The 21,183-nt window shown below is 36.3% G+C and overlaps 1 protein-coding gene across 24 annotated transcripts in view; it reads left to right on the top strand.

Annotated features, from left to right (window-relative positions):
- ANK2 (ankyrin 2) overlaps positions 1 to 21,183 on the top strand; it is a 710,377-nt gene that overhangs the window by 572,209 nt on the left and 116,985 nt on the right. For 18 of the 24 annotated variants that reach the window (XM_082640892.1, XM_082640897.1, XM_082640904.1 and 15 more), the window contains 7 exons: positions 2,020 to 2,217; positions 4,642 to 4,740; positions 4,906 to 5,004; positions 10,227 to 10,325; positions 15,077 to 15,274; positions 18,035 to 18,133; positions 18,672 to 18,770. In XM_082640892.1, the coding sequence (XP_082497018.1) occupies positions 2,020 to 2,217; positions 4,642 to 4,740; positions 4,906 to 5,004; positions 10,227 to 10,325; positions 15,077 to 15,274; positions 18,035 to 18,133; positions 18,672 to 18,770 (891 nt within the window). The remainder of the gene's footprint in view (positions 1 to 2,019; positions 2,218 to 4,641; positions 4,741 to 4,905; positions 5,005 to 10,226; positions 10,326 to 15,076; positions 15,275 to 18,034; positions 18,134 to 18,671; positions 18,771 to 21,183) is intronic. The other 6 variants (XM_082640883.1, XM_082640886.1, XM_082640893.1 and 3 more) reach the window with 1 other exon arrangement.

The following is a 21,183-nucleotide window of genomic DNA, read 5'->3' as shown; positions in this document are numbered from 1 at the left end:
GAAAGCATGAGTTAGGATAGGCCAGCTACAAAGAACCAATAAACAAGCATACTGTTCTCTATGGTACAGTACATCTAGTATTTTTTGTCTCATTTCATCAACATGCCCAACCATGGGGAAAACTCTTATCCATATAAATAGAAACCCAGTGATGAGCTGATTTGTTGGAGGTTTTCTTTGGGTTACCAGAAAATATCATGAGATGAAATTTGAAGATAATCACACAGAGTTGTTTAATGGGACATGTAACAACCCTCAGATCCTTAAATACAACAAAAATTTAGACAAGGGACATGTCTTAATATTTTCTCCCTATTTCATCTCCCCTATACCCTGAACATGATTCATATCAACTGTTGCTGTTACTAGGGTAAGCTGAGAAAAATAAGGCAGCAAACAGCAAATATTTTTTAATTTATATTATATCTTAATTGAATATTTAGTTGATATCATTTGGAGCAAAACTGGCCCACACATTCAAAATTTGTATAGAATGAACTCAGTCTTTAGAGATGTGCCACGCAGATCATGAAAGGGTGGCTCCAAATCAGAAATATATGAAGATGAGAAATAAATCATCTGCATTATTTTTATTCTCATACCTATACTAAGAATGTTGTAGAGATCTGTCTTTAAAATGTAACATTTTGGGCTGGGTCATGCAAAGATAATTATGGAAAGTTTTCTTGAGGAAACGGATTGAAATTTAAATGGAAATAACACAATTTCAGACTAGTCATGTTATAACCAATAAAAGGCCTATATCAAATTGAGGATAGGTAGATATACTGTTGCACAAACCATAAAATAATCTCATCTACAAAATCTGCCAGTAATTGTCATATCACTAATGAAGACCATGGGTTACCTAGATGGAACTTTTTTTAATGGCCTTCTTGTAAAATCAAATATCATTCATATATAAGGATACAGCATAAAGCATCATATAAGGTTACAGCATAAAGCATTCATATATAAGCATACAGCATAAAGCATCTGTGACTGCATAATCTGTGACTGTCCTACACTGTTGAAGTCACCTTCCTTGTTGAGAATGTTGGGCCTTTGGCCTATTCTAGCTTCTTTATCCAGACAGTTTCTGCTTCTTTGAATGTAATGACTGCCAAACTGCCAAATCCTTGGTCAACAGTTTTTTTCTAGTGACTGTATTTGCATTGATTAGTAAGAAAGGACAATAGTCCCCTTCTTTTAATGAGCAAATGTTTTCTAATTTAGCTTTTTCCTGTAAGCTTATTTATTTAATTTTTTAAAATGACAGTCTCACCTAGACTAATAATTATCAGTGAACTACTTGGCTGTCTTGTATTCCTGCTATTGACCTTCTCTGAGGATTAAGTCTAAAGCTGTTTTTGGCAGTATCAATGATGATAAATTTAGATTATCCTCAAAATTTTAAAGTTGGGAGGTCATTGACACGTGATCCATATTTGCCTTATACTTTTCTAGCTCTTATCTGACTGCTTTCTCCAAATCCAATTCACGTCTCATGACAGAAAAAAGAAGTTGCAGAATTTCCGAGCAGTGTGGATCTAAGAGATGATCAAAGACTCCTTCTCTCCCTGACCTACCCACTTGCTCCTCCTGCATCCACTTTCCCCTCCATTGAGAAGTAAAGAAATTCATGCAGAGAGATGAATTGAATGTAGATTTCTATGTATGGAATTGGATACAGATAATTTAAGCATCAGCTATTACTTGTTTTTGTACATCTAATATTACCCTAATAATTGTGGGCCAACTGAATTGGTACACGTACTATATATTCATTCATGAAATAGCTATTAATTTTTGCCTAAGAATATCACAGTTATGAAATTAAACATTCTCTTATCTTTCCTCTCTGCCAAACATAATCTGCTGTATGTTTAGGTGTCAAGTGGAAATTATTTTTCTCTGCTACCAATGGTTCCAGAGATCAAGAATTGACTTTGTCATGTTTCAGAATCTGAAAGTAGTGACTAAAATGTGGTCTTGGTTTGGTTTGGTTTTGATGTGCAGAATGGGCTGTCTCCGCTTCACATGGCTGCCCAAGGAGACCACGTGGAATGTGTGAAGCACCTGCTCCAGCACAAGGCGCCTGTTGATGACGTCACCCTGGACTACCTGACGGCCCTCCACGTTGCCGCACACTGTGGTCACTACCGTGTAACCAAACTCCTTCTGGACAAGAGAGCTAATCCAAACGCCAGAGCCCTGGTAAACCTAGCCCAGTCCACATTAACTGAATACAGGTCAACATAAGCAAACCCGCATTGATTTACCAATAGTTGTAGACACAGCAGTGCATGGTTACAGATGTGTAGTTAATTCTAAATTTGTCACCTCCCACAAGCTGCCTGCCTACTTCATGCCTTCATAGTTTGCTATTAAATGATGTCAAGGATAGATTTAAGAGAACACCAAGGTAACATTTCCATAATTAGCAACTCATAGACAGGTATGAAACTTCTGGAGTGATAAGCATTTTTAAACGGAAAATAGAAGTTGAAAAATAGGCAATTATCAAGTAAGTTCTAGACACCTCTATATAGAGTCAGAATAAAATTGTAAAAAAGTTGAACTTTATTAATCTCTTTTTGACAAAGAAAGTTTTAAAGTGGTGAATAGATTTTACTACATAAGATAATGTAAAATGTAAGCCTGTGAAGAATTCACTTGGAGATATTCCTTATTGACCTGATTACTCAGCCACAGGCTAATAGAAAAGTAATGCTTAGCATCTTCTTGCCTCAGGAAGCATTTTATATAAACTATTTCAGGAATTGCTCAGGAGAAATCTGCAAGAGGCTGTCCCTAGAGCAGCTTCTGTTTCTCCCAAGTTCTAATATTGAATAAATCTTCTTGCTTCACTTATATTTTAACCATAATCATTGGAAGTATTAGACGTACTAATTTATGCCTCTTGTTTCTTAATTCTCCAACTAAAAGCAAACCCTTTTTTCTATTTGTTAAATGGTTTGTGTAAGTTAAATTAGTCTTTAGACAATCAATATTTAAGAGAATGTCATTAGAATTAGCAAATATTGAATCTTATTTTTATTGGAAATTTTCCATTGGAATCAATTTATTTATTATTGCCTGGGAAGCAACTATACTTTTAGGTTTATGTGCAATTATGTAAGGATATTTATTTTCTTATGAGGAGGAAAGTACTCATTTTCATTTGGATAGTGGTCAATAAGCATGTAAAATATCACACTCTAATCACTGCAGGTCTTTTAAGTGCTGCACATACATGTAGTTATTTATATCTGGCTTATTACATAGCTCATAAATGGGAAATTACTTAACAAATATTGTGAACAATAATGTCATTAGGATAAAGAAAATCATATGCTTTCCTGAGAACTGCTAGTATAGAAAAATATTGACTGATAAACAGTCCCTATTGGGACATGCAAAATTGTTAACTAGCAGAATAGATATGATTCTATATAGAGACATCATTGTTCAGATAAAAATATAATACTTAAATATAACACATAAGGATTAAGCATGGGGATAGTTAACAAATTTTTATGTAGTTTCCCCTAATTGCTGCACATTAGCCCAGTATGGAAAGTTAGAAAGTACCTTAAAGACTTCTCCACATTCCTTTACTTCTAAGAGGTACCTTCATCCAGTTATTCCAAAAATTCCCCATACTTATTCTGAAAATATTTGGGAACTTAATAATCATTCCTTTTTGAAACAAAATATATGTGATTGACATAAGTTATAAAAAAATATGTTATATTAAAATATAAGAAATATAACTTCTGGGTATTAAATATTATCAACATAAATAATGATTTCCACTAACATGCAACAAGTCCTCATAAAAACTTTTTAATATAAACGTTATAACTTCTGGATATAAAATAATTATCAACACAAATAACGATCTCTGTTAATTTGTAATACCTATTCCCTAAAGAAAATAGTAGCTAGGCTGAAACATTTATTATAGTCATGTTCTTAGATTTTTGAAGTAAAACAGGTAACGATTTTTCGCTTTAAGAAATAGCTCATCGGGCTTCCCTGGTGACGCAGTGGTTGAGAGTCCGCCTGCTGATGCAGGGGACACGGGTTTGTGCCCCGGTCCAGGAGGATCCCACATGCCGCGGAGCAGCTGGGTCCGTGAGCCATGGCCGCTGAGCCTGCGCGTCCGCAGCCTGTGCTCCCCAGCAGGAGAGGCCACGGCGGTGAGAGGCCTGCGTACCACCAAAAAAAAAAAAAAAAGAAATAGCTCATCATCAGAAAAACACATGCTTATCTTTGATGCATCTTTAAGCCATTCCATAATCTGACCAATCAGTATACTTTAAAACATTTTAGAACTTGTAAAGTAGAATTGTCTCAGTTTTTTCCTTCTTGGAAGAGTAGGCCCATGTAATTTTCTTCCTTTTTGTTTTCTCTGTAACCACACAAACAATGCCATACCTACCCACCACATATAAACCAAGTTCAGAGCCTCCAGGAATACACCACCACTTTCTCTCTAAATCCAACACCTACAGCACTTGAAGAAATGGTCACACTACATGAGGATGTAACATTACTGCCTGCAATGTGCCAGCATGGAGTTGTGTGAGAATCATTTCTGCATGTTTTCAACTAACTTGATTGTCTTTTGCACAGAATGGTTTTACTCCACTGCACATTGCCTGCAAGAAAAACCGCATCAAAGTCATGGAACTGCTGGTGAAATATGGGGCTTCAATCCAAGCTATAACAGAGGTAGAAAAATGTTTCAGCTTGTCACGAAACATTCCTTCTCTTACTCCTCCTTCCCCTTCCTTCTGCCCATCTTCTGTCCTCTTCACTCAAGTATTATTTATCTGAAGAAGCCCCAAAGCCCCCACCGGTGCAGAGGAGTAAAACTGCTGTCGCTTTGTTTCACAGTCTGGCCTCACACCAATACATGTGGCTGCCTTCATGGGCCACTTGAACATTGTCCTACTTCTGCTGCAGAATGGAGCCTCTCCAGATGTCACTAACATTGTGAGTATGGCTTGGGTCAGAATAACCACAGGGAGAAAGAGAGGAAGCGTGTGGGTGTGTAGGAATGTGTGTGTGTGTGTGTGTCTGTGTGTGTGATCAAAGCTCAGCGGCTGAGCTTTGAGAAGAGCCCCCGTGATAACGTATTATTGAAATAATTGCTAGAAGGTCGCTGAGAGGAACCTCCATAGGGTAAACAATGTTTTAGAAAGTAATAAAATGGAAGCTGTGGAATAAGACTGTGTCAGCTTCCTGGTGCAGATAAATTGAACATGCATCTTAAATACACTTATAAAACAAAATACATTTTAAAAGCTCCTCTGAACGTGAAGGAATGATTGATTGGAATAAAATGTTCAGGACTCACCCTACTTGCTTGAGTGAATCATATTCCAGGAAATTTTGGTTAAAATATTAAGTCAGTACCATAATCAATTCTATCAAATGATTAACCAGAGATAGACCAATATTAGAAGATTTTTTACTTAATATCAAATTCTCCCTCCCTCCTTCAGTTACATGGATTTTCCATTTTCCAACCTTACTTTGATTTTTCCTTTTGATTTGGTTAGCTGAATTAGTTATAACTTGCAACTTTTTCATGTATCCTGAAATCCATGTTGGTCTTCAGACAACTTCTGTTCTGACAATAAATGCTGGATATTCCAGAATTCTTCTAAATCTAAATTAGGATTTTTACTTCTCATTTTTTTTATATTTCTCTCATTTTCTTGGAGTCAGCCCAGTTAAACTTTGATCATTGAATGCAGATTTTCTCCTGAGCAAGAGAACTTGCTCTGTACAAAATACTGTCATATATTTGAAGCTCACCAGGACCCACTGGAAAATTGAAATTTTAAAAAAAGTATTCAACAGAAATAACTCCCCAAATAAATGTTAGTGCTTATTATTAAAATGAATCATATTTTCAAAAGCAATTGGTTTACTATTGTTGCTAAGTTTTGGTATTCCATTCCTTTTGAGTTGTGAAACAGAATGTTCAATTTTACTTTTTATTCATATTCCCTTTCATTTTCTCATTTCCTTGTATTTTATACACTGTTTCTGTGCTGAAGTTTCTGATGCATGGACAAAATCCATGTGAAATAAATTTACTTGATTTTAAATATGAGTTAATACCTCTCTTCATATTATTCACAATTGGAGTATAAAACCATTAAAGAATTGAAATATAGTCTGTATTTATACAGCCCCCCTAATTACAGTTTACTGATCCTAAAGTAATAATATATGCTAATTTTAAATTTCTCCACTAAGGATAAGAGTAATTTCACAACATGCCAATTTGAGTTTAATTTATGGTCACTTCTTAGAACTTTAAAAGAAATCAATAGCATCCTTTTTCTGTTCAGAGATGACCACCTCCCTTTTTAAAATTGAGACCTACACAAACCGGTACCTTTTAAAAGAAGTTCTCTGAGTACTTTCCCACTGTACTGTATTTTCCTTCTTTGCATTAAAATGCCTACAGGATCTCAGGAGCAATGGTAATACTATGTGAAATTATATTTTCATATTATCATAGTAACATAGACAAGTATATTCTATGCAATGCTTGATTGAAATGCCCCATGTTAATCGTTTTGAGGGGAGATTTTTGCAAAATCATCAAAGAAAAGCCACATGAAATGATTGTATGATTTTGTGGCACTCTTAATTTGCTTCTTAACTGACCAATTCCAAATAATTTGATGGTTATGTATTTGCTCCATATTGATAGACTCCACTCCACAAAAAAAACAAAAACAAAACCAAAAAACTACATGGGCTACATATAGATTTTCAAATAAAAAACAAATTTTATTTGTTAAACAAAATATCAATTAAAACAATAAAAATGGTGACATATTTAGGTTCTTGAATACTCCCAAATTTGGCAATTGCTATATTAAACTTTAAATTCCACCTGTTGGTCATTATAAAGTTCTTCATTTTGTTTTATCTTATTCATCCATTACATACTCTTTCTCTTCAGCCTTCTCAAAACAAATTAAAGTTCTTCATTTTGTTTTATCTTCTCATTCATCCATTACATAATCTGTCTCTTCAGCCTTCTCAAAACAAATACTCGAGAGCCACCTGCCGATGTAATCCTCTTCTCAAATGTGTTTCCTAGTTGCTTTTTGTTTGTTCATTTTAATTTTTGTATGATGTGTCCTTCAGGGAGCAGATACCATGTACATAGGGTTACCAGATAAGATACAGGACTCCTGGTTAAATTTGAATTTCAGATAAACACCAAATAATTGTTTTTAGTATAAGTATGTACCATGCAATAGTTGAGACACACTTACACTAAAATATTCTTTGTTGGTCCGGAATTCAGATTTAACCAGCCATCCTGTATTTTGATATGCTAAATCTGGCAACCCTACATTTAGAGGAATTTAACTTTCTCTAGCAGTGGGATGCCTGTGAACTGGTGTATTCTCAGAACGTGAGGATATAGCTGCTGCATCCAAAACTCTTTGCAGGTTGATTAAGAAACGGTGTGAACACTGACTGCCTGCTTGCTGTGTCAGAGTTGGTCATTTCCTGACCCCAAAGTACCCTACCCTTGAAGCCTTTGTGTGTTGCCTGAAATCATGTTGCATTTTTGAATGCAATGCTGTCTGTTGTGCTTTGATGCTTTACAACTGATGCAGCCAAAGTGGAAGTCAATGTAGCTGTCAGCAGAGTCAGTTTTAACAACTGGGGGAGGGGCATGAAATGTAGTACCTGCTTTGGACATGAGCATACCCATTCTCCTGCCAGTGTTGTTTTTGTCTCAAAATTCACTCCAAGTGTGAAGTGTACCAATAACTCAATCATGTGCAGATATTATTACCGCAAATCTCCCTTTCCAGAAGGCTCACAAATGCACTTGAAAACCTAGAAAGCTGAACTGCCAGTTGTAATACATCCATAATCCAAAGTATTCATTGACAACCGTGGGAGTAGAAAACCCAGCACTTTTGGAGCTGTCCAGAATGCAAAGTGGGGGACAATCAAGTTTTTCTCTTCTTACAGCAAATCAACGGATTCATGACTAAGTTCACACTTCATATTATGTTTAAGAATTTCCCCTAATCCTTAAAGTTAATGAGCTTAAGATAAGGAAAACAGGGCATTGAATAAGATGAGGTGCCCAATAACTAAGAAATGGAACCTACTGATTAAAATATATATACCCTCTTTCATTTTCTTATTTATACTTATGTATAAACAAGGGTAACATAATATAAAAGGGTAAAGGCAATTTACATAAAGGTCAATTACACAAAAATCATTAAATAAGAATTAAACAAGACCATTGTTTTAAAGTAGAGAGACCATTTGCATATATATATATGTATATATAATGTTTTCTTTGTATATAATGTTTAATACTTTAGATTAGGTTTTATATCTAACTTGTCAATTTCAAATGTGTAAACATCATAAAAACAACTTATTTTAAGCATAAATAAAGGTACTAGAAATACTAAGACTAATATTTGAAACCTTTTAGATTTTGAAAACCCCTCATTGATAAAGTTTGGCTTGTAAGAGTATAAATTCATTGTTGAGTAGTTACTGCTGAGGCCTCTTTGACTTAACTTCTTATAAGGAAACTCATTTTTTGTCTTCATTCTATTAAAATTAGTAAAATTGTTGTACTATTATAAGACTTAGAAATGGAATAAAGATTTGAGGATTTTTTTTTAATAGTTAGAAGATCCAGCTTCATCTATTTAGAGGCAGGTTTTAAGTGATATAGAAAAGTTAGAAATCATGGCTGTCTGAAGAGGAAAAGCCTTGCCATACATCCAAAGTCTGAAAACAGTACTGCTGTTCCAGTCATGTTATTTTATGTAATAACATATTCCAAATACATTTACTCTACAAAAGTCAAAAGATGTCATCAGAAAATAAGGCCATTAGAGGATAAATGAATTATCAACAAAAAGAAGAATAGCATAGACATCCAGTTTAATGCTCTCAAATTCAAATCATTGGAATTGAATTTCTCATAACTTCATAAGGAATGGGTCTCTGAATACTAGCAAAAAACGAACTCTGAGCTAAGTATCAAACTAAAGTTTGTCTTAAATCTGGGTTTAAGGGTTTGTTGTGCAAGTAATCAGAAGAAATTATTCACTGGAATTTGTCAAACGTTATCCAGTTACCTCAACCAATGTTGAAATCAATTTAGTTTATTTGGAATAGTTTACCTGGTTGAAATCAACCTTATTTTCTAGTATAGTTGTGGTGACTAAAATAACTTTTATTCCAGTATCTTATTCTTTTATAACTGTAAAATTGTTTGAAAGAACGAATCCCTGCTTTCTTTAGAACTACATGTGGTTTTAAAATATGCGGATTGAAAAAAAAAATCCCTTCTCTTAGAGGCAGTAATTAACAGGCTTCCCAATGAGAAAATTCTCTGTTGTCTAACCATCATCCTTCATGCTGCAGGTTAAGCTACCTTTTTGTGGTAAGTGTGTCTTCCTTGATGCAGCATGAAGCTACTTGAGGAGACACCTGAAGCTCAGTGCTGCCCACCTCAACTGATGGCACTGTTAACATTGCTTTACTCATCTCTCAGTATTTCTCTCAAATAACTGTCTGTAATTAAATATGCTCATCAATAATAAGCAGAGGACCTCCTGGGCAAATCAGATTCCACGTATGAACAGTCTTTATCTAGTCTCATAACACAAAGATAAAGCCAAAGTAAAAAAAAAAAATAGTTTATTTCAGAAGTAAATTTTGAATTCTGAAAAAAAATGACATGTATGGTACAGATGATGTGATTTTTTTGCACTGCGTTGACTTGATCTTCAGCATCTAGAGTTTCTCATAAAAACGGGATAGAGCTGTAATCACATATTTCAGTGTCACAGATTTTAGATTTGAAGGATGAAATGTAACTTCATATCACCAAAAGCAATTTAGGTTATGCCACGTTGATGGTGAAGTTAAACCTCAGGGTATCCTGAATGTTTGGGTAAGTTCACTGGTTTGACATGAGTGGAAAAAAAAATTAAACACTTGTCTTAACCTTTTGAAGATGGAGAAGATACTGTTTTTCCAGACTAAACAATTATGAAATAATTATACCTTTTCATAGATTTCTTAAATTTTTAGATATAATGCTATCTTTCACAAAAAGGCACATTTTTATTCTATGCCATGCAGAGCAATGGGTTACTTATGATTGAATGGTCTTTGTTTCCTGGCAGCGTGGGGAGACTGCACTGCACATGGCAGCCCGGGCGGGGCAGGTGGAAGTGGTCCGATGCCTCCTGAGAAATGGTGCCCTTGTCGATGCCAGAGCCAGGGTAGGTGCTGGTGCTTGCGGTTTTCTTCTGTAACGTGCATGAGTTCTATCCTTAAGAGATGCTGCTATTCTTCATCTCTTGATGTGGAAATGCCAAAGACTGTAAGTGAAAACATCAATTCAGTGACAGTTTTTCAGGCAAAAGTGAAATGGTACAGTAAATATACACAATGGAAAATGCACTTCAATTTCAGAAACACTAACATTTGAAAAAATAATACAATTTAGTATCTAAGAAATTTGGCATTGACTAACATTTTAATAATTTTTTTTTACCTATGAAAGCACTTCCACATATATCTTCATTTTCATGAATTTTAACATTTTAACCTATATTATATAGATACTATATATATTAAAATTTATTTCTTACCACCAAAGCCAATCAAATTTCCATAGACATTCCTTACTAGTAACTTAAAAACAAACCATATTCAAAGTTTTAATGTTTCCCTTCATCTGTTTTACTTTCCTCATTTCTATAATGAGTTCTACTTTTCTTCTTACTTTGATTTTCCATATTTAGGCATTCTACCCTTCCACTATTCCAAAAAAAAAATGAATTAGGCCCAGGAGATTGTGTGATTGGATTCTCCTATTTCTGATTCCCACCACTTGATTTTTTTCTTCTTCTTTTTAAAAAATTTCCCTTCCCAGTTGCTTTTTTCACCTTCTTCCTTTACACTGAATACTTTATCAATATCTTCTGTTTCCTTTTCCACGCTGTTTCATTAACTTTCGCACTAGCACCTTTGGGATTCTAATGGAATATTTAAACACTTTCGCTTCTTGTTCAATATTTGATATATCTAAGCTAGAACTCACTTCACCTTGAATCCTACTGTAGTGAGTCCATTTTCAAAACAGTATTGTATTGGAATGAAAACATTCAGCTGGAAACATACAAATTGTCATTTCAGACAAGTCATTTCACTTCTGGGTCTTTATTATTAAAAGATAAGGATTGGACTTAGAAACATTGAAACTCCTTTCCAGACTTCTTAACATTCTCTGACTCTATGAATTTTATAGCATTTTTTCCCACAGACCTTCATGCAGAATCCAGTGATACGTGGGCAGCCTTCATTACTCTAGTAGTTTTAATTATTTTCTGCCTTTCTATACATTGTACAAGTAGTGTAATTTATGTTCTTTGGTACTCATCATTGGCATTTTACGCTCTTATGTATTAAATGCTTTTGTTATTCAAACTCTCTTCTTCCCTGCCTTGGCATTTTTCTTGTTTCCCTTCCCCAGCCCCTTAAAGACTATTTTTTAAAAGCAGTTTTAGTTCCACAGCACAATTGAGAGGAAGGTGCAGAGGCTTCCCATAGGCCCCCTGACCCCATAGTCTTCCCAGTTATGAGCATTCCCCACCAGAGTGGTACATTGGTTATGAGTGACGAACCTACACTGATACATCATTATTCCCCCAAGCACCTAGTTTACGTTAGGGTTCACGCTAGGTGTTGTATATTCTATGGGTTTGGACAAATGTATAATAACATGTATCCATCCTTATAGTATCATATAGAGTAGTTTCACTGCCCTAAAAATCCTCTGTGCTCTGCCTAGTCTCATTTCCTTTTAAGTTTACCTGGCAATTCAGCTGTTAAAAAAAAATTTATGGTCCGTCAATGCGATCTGAATATCATGAACTGCATTAATTTTACCAGAAATTGTGGTAGTGTTCCTGGTAAATATTTTGTAATCCATACTTAATAATAAAAGGGTTTCTTATTAATCCCTCTTAATATAAAATAAAACTGCTTAATAGTTTGTAGTCAAATTCCCACATGCATGCACTTCTGAAAACTCCCTCTCTTAACCTAGTACCATTGCTCTACAATTCACTCCCTTCCAAAGGGGAGGCAGTTAAAATTATACCCAGTTACTACACTGATCTCCAAGGTCAAGATCTCTGGGTAGTCTGTGTTCTTCTCTATCAGGAGTAGAAATAATACCTCATGGTTATATAATCATGGGGCTAAGTCATATTTATGCCTACTCCCGATATATAATGAAAGAAAAGTCATATCATCACAATAATATCTCTCAGTTAAAAGTGCAAGCAGCATGCTCTATTCACCAGTCAAGAGCACAAGACATATTTTGCTGTACAGACTGAAGGCCGGGGCTGCAGTGGCATAAGTTCCTGGGTCAGCCAATGTGCTTGTCCCCCGGGCCCTGCCCTCAGGAAGGTGCTTTCTTGTCCAGTGTCCTCCATGGACATAGCTGAGAGGGCCGCTGGGACCTGCCCTTTTGGGAGTTCTCTTGCTTTAGGTGCCCGTATTCTGTTGGCACAATACAGGGGCCTGGCATTTGCTCCAGGGATTGAGCAATCACAGGGCCCCTAGTCTTAAACTCACTTGAAACTTAACTCACTTTAAACTTTAGTTAACTGCTGGTATATATGGTTCCTGGGAATCCTGTTAGCTAGTAACTTATAGCAGAAATTTTATCAAACATTTGAGCCCTGTCCCAGCCTTTGCTATTTCTGTCTTTTGGTAAAAGGAGTTGGGGCTCAGCAAGTTTCCCTAATTTTGGAAACTAGAAGTGATGGTAAGGCAGAGCTCACGTCTTCCTGGATCAGGCTGTATCACTGTCAGTGATGCTTTATGATGAGAGAATTATTGCCCCTTATATTCGGAAGAGGCCTAGAGGATCAAGCTGCCCACATTTTTTTCTTTAGCTCTTCCCATGAATATTATCTTCTGTGATTTCCCAATTCTTTGCCTTGGATTGAATTAGCTTTAGCTTGGGGTGGCAAATTCAACTTTTGCAATTCTACAGGGAAACAATTACCCAAACCTCCAAGGTCTTATAATCTCTGATTACAGGTGGAAAGACTTTCTTATCAGATTTGTAGGTTCTTCCCTTTTCCACTTTCAGATAGGAGCGTACCAAAAGTTGAAGAAAATGGGCAAAACAGCTTATTTCTTAACTTTCTTTCTTTTTTTTAAAATAAGTACCTTAATGCTCTGAGAACCAAGAGACACTGTTCGATAATTTAACCAGTTACTTGGCCACCGCCAGTCAAGGACTGCCGCTTCTCAGCTATGGATTAAGGGGTCACCATTGCCCTAACGCTCCCCCTCGCTCACTGAAAGCACATGTTAGAGTGTGTCACTTGTAATACCCACCTCAATCAAATTCTGCTGGGCAGAAGTCCAAGCAGGAAACCCAGAAACAACAGATGTTCATGATAGCTCTCCTCAAGTTCTTTGGTCTTTGATTGTGTTTTGCTGTCCATTTATTTTTGTAACTGTTAATTCTCTCCATTCCTCTCTTTTCTCCTCCGTATTTCAGAGAAAGTTGTATCTTTTAAGTGTTCTCTGTCTCCCTTCCTATTGAGAAACCTCTTGTCCTGTTAGTTTTCTTAGAGGCCATCATATTGTATCTCTTTCTGTGGAATGAATAGACAAAGAAATGTCTTTAGAATCCAATGCCTGAATTCAAGTTCTGTTTTCATAGCTGCATAACCTTGGACAATCCTGGAAAACTCATTTAATTCCTCTTAATCTCTTTTCTCTGGAAAATGGTTGAATAATATATGTTACGCCTTCCTTTCAGGTCTAAGTATAGGACTTGTCAAGTATGCATCATACATGAAAGAAGTTTATAGGGTGCAAATTTTTCTAAAATTCCAATTCTATTGCTAAAATAATTGTATTATTACTGTTTATTATTTAGTTCTTACCACCCTGAAATGCGTACAGTGCTATTTCATCTCTTCCTGTACCTTCCACTTAATACTTTTTTCCTTATAACTTTAAGATAAAGTGCATTTATTTGAACAGTTCTCCCTATTCTATTCTACCTTCTCCATTCATTCTTAGCCCTGGAAGTTGGCCCAGGTTTTCCTTTCTCACCTTTGTTATGACATGCCCTTGGGCAGATTATAGAGATATACCTCTTTTCATCACTAAGGTTACACACAATTTTCTTTTATCAAGACAATGGTTTGGCCTCATTTTCTTAACACTGAAAACATTTTCCTGATCACACATTAGAGTCAGGTGATTTCTTGAGCCTTCTACAATGTGTCCTTCCTGTCCCTTATACCAGCTATCTCCTCTCCCTGTTTTTAAATGAGAAGCACTTGGCAAACACTTAACCCCATTTACTCCTCGCTAGGCTTCCATTTCATCTTTGAAGCCCTGGATGTAAGTCCCAGACCCATCTGCAACATTTCCTGGAACAACAACTTTTTAAATCAGATTGCAACATCTTCTTTATCCACAGTCTCTCCTTGAAGAAAATAACCAGCATGTGTATCCTTGGCTTGCTGAGTGGAGTAAGAACAAAGTTTTCCCAGCAACCCTCTTTTTTTTCCCTCTTGATACAGTTCCCAGAATAAATACTGTCTCTTAGTGAAAGCTTTTGGATGAGAATCTAGGTCTTAGGACTTCTGGACTAGATTTCTTTCTTATTCAGAACCATGAGCTGGTTTATATTTAAACATAAGTGAAGGCTGAGACCTTAATGAGTTGAGAAACATTTTGCCATGCCCAGAAAACAATGACCAAGTTCATGGAAATATCTACTTTTAAAAAAATGTAAGGAAGATTTTGTGACCAAACAGGTCATTCTATAACAAGATATAAATTGTAGTCAGAGTAGCAGTAATTTCCTTTTGGATAGGGGCTCCTGGAGATTCCAAGAAGACATCGTGAAACGTCTGAGTGAAATGTATTACTAGTGAAGTTTGGTCTGTCCTGGCACTAACTTTTTACTTGATCTGAGTTGTAGGAGGAACAGACGCCTTTGCATATTGCCTCTCGCCTGGGTAAGACAGAAATTGTTCAGCTGCTTCTACAACATATGGCTCATCCAGATGCGGCCACTACAAATGGGTACACACCACTGCACATCTCTGCCAGGGAAGGCCAGGTAGACGTGGCATCAGTCCTCCTGGAAGCAGGAGCCGCCCACTCCTTAGCTACCAAGGTAAGAGGAATGGTTTCATGCTGACATGGACCAAGAGCAATCCTAAATCATAGAGTGTCAAGAAGGGTAGATCTCCTGTAGGCCTCCGACTTCTTCTTCCTCTTTGAATATTTTAGATTCATTTTCTAAATGACCAAGGGGGATTGTGAGATTGCATATAATATCTTCAAAAGGAGGACTGGATTCTCTTCTTCTAATTAATGCCAGTGTTGTTTCTAGAACTTTATTATTTTTATTATTATTTGGCCACGCTGTGTGGCTTGTGGAATTTTAGTTCCCTGACCAGGGATCGAACCCGGGCCCCCTACAGTGGAAGCACGGAGTCCTAACCACTGGACCACCAGGGAATTCCCTCTAGAACTTTAATTAAGATGATTTCCATTAAGCAAGTGTTTTTTTCTCTTTACTTTCCATGATAAAAATCTATAATATATTGCCATGAATATATTATAGAAAAAAAATACAATTCCCAAATACATTGAGCTAGTATTACTACTGAGGAAGATAATATTGCATTAGATTGGCAATACTGTATCTGTTGAGTTTTAGTACTACCTAAAAGTTCACTTCACATAATCTTGCATTTTTCCATCCCTGGTTTCAGCTATTATGCCCTTTATGCTCCCTACACTTTACCAGCTACACTGTGGCTAAACAGAACTGGGCTGGAGAGTCCCACTTTATTAGTTGTATTATTTGTCATCTAACAAAGCATTTTACTTATGTTCAAAGTTTTGAGCTAGGGCAGAGTAATTTTATCTCCACTTGATACATTATATTTGAGATCCCCTCTTTGGATATGACTTAGAATAAAACACGAACACAGCTAATTGGAGAAAAAGAAATTGGACTAGTACAGAAGAGAAGAAGAATGAGACAGATTACAGCCTACAAAAAGTGAATTATTCACAGGGCAAAATAATTCCCACAAATACAACAGTGATTCAGATTACTAAGGAACGGGCATAAATACTGCATTTGGGGGAGAAGGGAGTTTGCAAGTATGAACTGAAGTACTGTGGTGGCATCTGTTCTCTTAGAGGTAGGAGCAGCCTGCTGGCTGTTACGACTTACCTGGTTGCCTATGGCTGTAAAACATGCTTTGATGTAAGAAGTTGGTAATTATTCAAGTGCTGAAATCAGAAGGGTTGAAAGGATTTTTAAAATCTTTTTTTAAAAAAATCATAAACGAAACAACAAACATAGAGTTGATCCTTAAACAATGAGAGGGTTAGGGGTGCCCACCCTTCACACAGTTGAAAATCCTCATATAACTTATAGTCTGTCCTCATATCCGCAGTTCTTCTGTATCTTGTGTTCCTCATATCCATGGTTCCACACCCTTGGATTCAACTAACTGAAGACTGTATAGTACTGTAGTATTTCCTATTGAAAAAAATCCACATATAAATAGACCTTCACAGTTCAAACCTGTGTTCAAGGGGCAACTGTGTAATAATAATAATAATAGTAATAATAACCCAAGAGAGACTGGGTGATTGTCTCATCAGATGAAGGTGATAAATAAATGAAACTTATATATATAAAATACAGAAATAGGGAATAAAACATAATCCCTTGTCTTCCAAAGATTTTTAGAATTAAAAATATATCTAAAGCAATAGTAAATTAGGAGAGTTAAATGGAAGAAACTATTAAACAAAACAGTTCCACAGTGGAACTGACTGGGGTTCTGAAGGGTAATTGACTCACCATCAGTAAAGCTATTTAAGTGTTGATAAATATCAGAGGGTAAATGAAATCCTGATGAGATTAACATAGGGGAAGAAGGAAGATGTGTGATTCCTTCCATTTAACCCAGGCATGTTTGCTGTGTGTGTTTTGCAAGCCCGGGTCAGCTTTAGAATTCTCCCACTCCCAATGTAGTGCCAGAAGAACAAGTGATTAGACTGTCTGGCCAAGAGGATGGATTTGAGATCATGGTGTAGGAACTGTGCCATCCTTGAGATCTGAGTCCAGGGACCTAGCTGTATTTGTAACACACTGCTAATTACAGAGAGTGACATTGGTTAGGCACACAAGACATTGAATCTGTACGTGTAAACATGTGTAGGAGAGCAGCAGTTTAAAAGTTTGATGTTAATCAGCTCAACATCCTGCCAGAAGTAGAGTGTATTTTCTGAAAGGAATTGGTCTTATATAAAGTGTGGGTCTTTTGAGACAAGGGATAAAAGTCAGGATGAGAAGTGCTTTTTAAACGGTGAACTGTTTTTCTGTCCACTATTTTATCTTGCTATTTCTGCAGAAAATGCAATCAACTGAACCACAAATAATTTTTTTTAATCATAGCTGCTGAAATACTCTAAACCTTAAATAAAGAACTTTGGAATTCAGGTATTACAAAAAGGATAGGAAAAACGAGAAAGCCTGGACAGGAAGTACTACTGTCTCAATCCTATTAATTTTAGAGGCAAGAAAAAGACAGTTTTTTTTTTTTTCACTCACAAATCAGAACCATTTTACTGACACATACATTCCAAGCCTAGAAAGTCAAATTTCAGTCTCTAAGCCCTCAAAATAAAATTTCTTTTGTTCAGTCTGTCAAGCCAAACTCTTGTTTGTTACACTTTATTCTTTGTCCTAGTCCTCGTTTATGGCTAACATTGAATGCTCCCAGTATTTTTCCCAAATGGAAAATCAACATAAGTTTGCTTACTATGTTAACCAGTAAAAAAAAAGATTTTGTTAGCTGTCACAAAGAAAACTGCTACATTTTACTTTTGTTCTTCACATTTTCAGAAGGGTTTCACACCCTTGCACGTAGCAGCCAAGTATGGAAGCCTGGATGTGGCAAAACTTCTCTTACAACGCCGTGCTGCTGCAGATTCTGCAGGGAAGGTAAAAGTTTTCAAGCATATATGTTTGTTATATAACTCGGTCAAGTTGGACGCTTGGGAGATCTGCATTTCAAGATATTTTGCTCACTCTTCTTAAAGGAATATGAATGTAATGGATGAAACTATACCAACTAGATATGATGGTGGTGTCCGTGACCTGCCCACATATACACTGATTCAGAAGGTGTTTAAAAGAGCTGTGCCTCAAATGTGTGTTCCTGTCACAACAGGGCCCAGAACTTCTCTATGTTAAGAAGGATCCTTGCAATGTTAACGTGATAATCCTTACATGGCATTTTAGACTTTTAATTATGGTGGAATCAAGATGCCCTGTGCTAACTGAAAGCTCAACGTATCATTTTCAGTTTTAGTTATGTTTCTAATAAGAAAATCATGAGGTATTTATTTTTATTTTTTCCTATTGACTATATTAATTAATTAACATGGACTTAATCGATACCAGTTTCCTTGCATCCTGGCAGCTTCAGGGCAGCTAATGCTAATTTATTAATACTGAAACTTCAACACACCCATTACAGAATGGCCTTACCCCGCTCCATGTTGCTGCTCATTATGACAACCAGAAGGTGGCGCTGCTGTTACTGGAGAAGGGTGCTTCCCCTCATGCCACTGCCAAGGTGAGGACCACAGAAAGGATTTATAGACTGTAGGGTGTAACTCTAATCTGACCGGACATGGGAATTAAGCACATGGTGCTGATATAACTGCAACCAGTCCTGGCAATAGTAGCTTTTGGTATTGTCCTTTTTTTTTTTTTTCCCGACCGTTTGCTTCCACAAAGCCTTTTAAGATTTTTTACAAGTCAGCAAATACTAAGGGGACGTGCCCAGGAACCAATACAGATGACTCTGATTGCCAACACTCAGTGTTTTAGACACACAAGTATGAGTTTTGAGAAATTAAACGTAAGAAAGGCAGTTCAGGTTTTCCCTTCTCTCGTATAAACAGAATGTCATGATACACCTACCCTTTTTTTTATTCACTCATTCCTTCTGACTTCAAATTTTTCACTGTGCTCTATGTGAAAGACTCTTTGTTTTTTACATGTTTCATTCGTGTTAACTGTAGCATACACCCTTCCATGTTCCTAGGCTAGGAATGCATTTTGGGGGTATGTGTAGCACCAACTCATAAAACAGCTCCAACTAAGACTTGAACCTTTGGACAGAGTGTTTCCCACCATTTGAGCTGCCTCTTTATTACACTGAAAATATACATAAATGTCATATAACAGATAAAGTCATCAATGTATCTTTCATTTATTCATTCAGTAAATATATATTGAGAAGATGTCATAGTTTATTTAAAAAGAAAAATATTTCTTGTGGGAAAATATTCATGCTATATTAGATGACATAATAAAGCAACAACTATTACCACTTACGTGCCAAACACTGTGCCTAGCATTTTACATGCAATATCTCATTTAATCTCATAATAATCTCATGAGATTGGTATTATAATGATTTCTATTTTACAGATGAGGAAGTGAGATTTAAATAGGTTACTTTGTATGTACAAAGTCACATGACTAATAATTGACAGAGCTAGGATTTGACCTCAGACAATCTGACTTTAGAGGCGTCACTCTTAACCACTAGGTCTACTGCATCCCAAAGCAGTAGAGGAGAAATATTCCACTTCTATTATATAACTATGTACATATATACTCACATGTCTATTTAAATTATACACATTATACATATATAATAAAATGGAATACTCTATGTGAAAGTATATTTTGTATATAAACAAATTATATATAATAAAATATTATATATGTATAACTTTGTACCCATACCTATATATAGATCTATATATGTATGTATATATACACACATATGCATATTTTATTGGTACAAATATATGGCTTATAATAAAATATTTACACTGTCAAAAGAGCAGGACAAATGTTTTTATTGCACATACCATTCTTATTTCTTTATAACCCTTTCTCTGTAATCTCATCAATCATGCATTTGTTTTATGTCTTTCTTCCTACTAGATTATAAACTACTTGAGGACATTAATCATGTCATATTCATCTTTGCATAGCTCTGAGGTGTCTCATTCAGTATTATGTGGGGTCTCAATAAGTTTGAATGGAAGAATGAAGACTGAGCGACTATTCCAATGGAATAAAAAAATATGCTCATTTAACATGCCAGTATTTTTTTCATTAACTTTCTAGGCTGACCATTTTGAACAAAGATATGACTTTATCAACACCCAATACAACACGTATGTATAAAGAAGGGATTGTAGTAAAACTATAAAACACCTGTTCTCCTCCCACAGTGGGCTCTCAATCTACCAGGGAGAGAAGACCTAACTTTTAAAGTAATGTGTATGGTTCTTCTAAAGAGACAAATGTACCTATGATCTCCAGCCTCTATAGAGTGTGGTCCTTACTCTTTGGCACACGTTAACAAAGTCCAGAAGACTAGGGAGAGCATCCTCTACTCCAGGGTCTGCAGTAGGGGGGCTTCAGGAGGCTCCTCTAGTGTCTTCCACTCATCTGACCTCGCCTGTCCATCACCATGAGTCCTGTAGCTCGGGGGCCGGTCTGAGAGGCTGCCAGTTGGTTGGACCCCACCCCTAACTCCACTTTTGACACTCTATTCACTACAGTTCCCCATCCCACCTCTCAACACACGTGGTCCCTTGAACCCTAGAACCTCTTTGCTTCTTTCTACCAAAATCCGGAATCTTTTCTTAGTCTTCATTGGGTTTTGTTGTTGTTATTGTTATTTGGTTCCAAAAACTTTGACTCTATGTGGAGTTAGGAGGGTTCTTCAGACTTGCAGGTTGAGTATCTGCTGGACAGTCAGACCTCTTATATTACTAAAAATTTGACACTCTTTTTGATGATCTCTTATGTTGTTATGTTAAAACCTCCCTGTCCTCCTCTACATAGGTCTCTGACTTTACCTAAACTTGGTAGGTCTACTGATTCTTTGCTTAGCCTTGGTGAAGCCTGTGCTGCAGAAATAGGGGGAGTTGGGGCTGAAGAAAGCCCACTGTAGCCAA

This window comes from Mesoplodon mirus, assembly GCF_964341445.2.
Source record: "Mesoplodon mirus genome assembly, chromosome: 2".
NCBI lineage: Eukaryota > Metazoa > Chordata > Mammalia > Artiodactyla > Ziphiidae > Mesoplodon > Mesoplodon mirus.
Note: the sequence above shows the minus strand (reverse complement) of the source record. Positions and strands in the feature narration are given on the sequence as shown.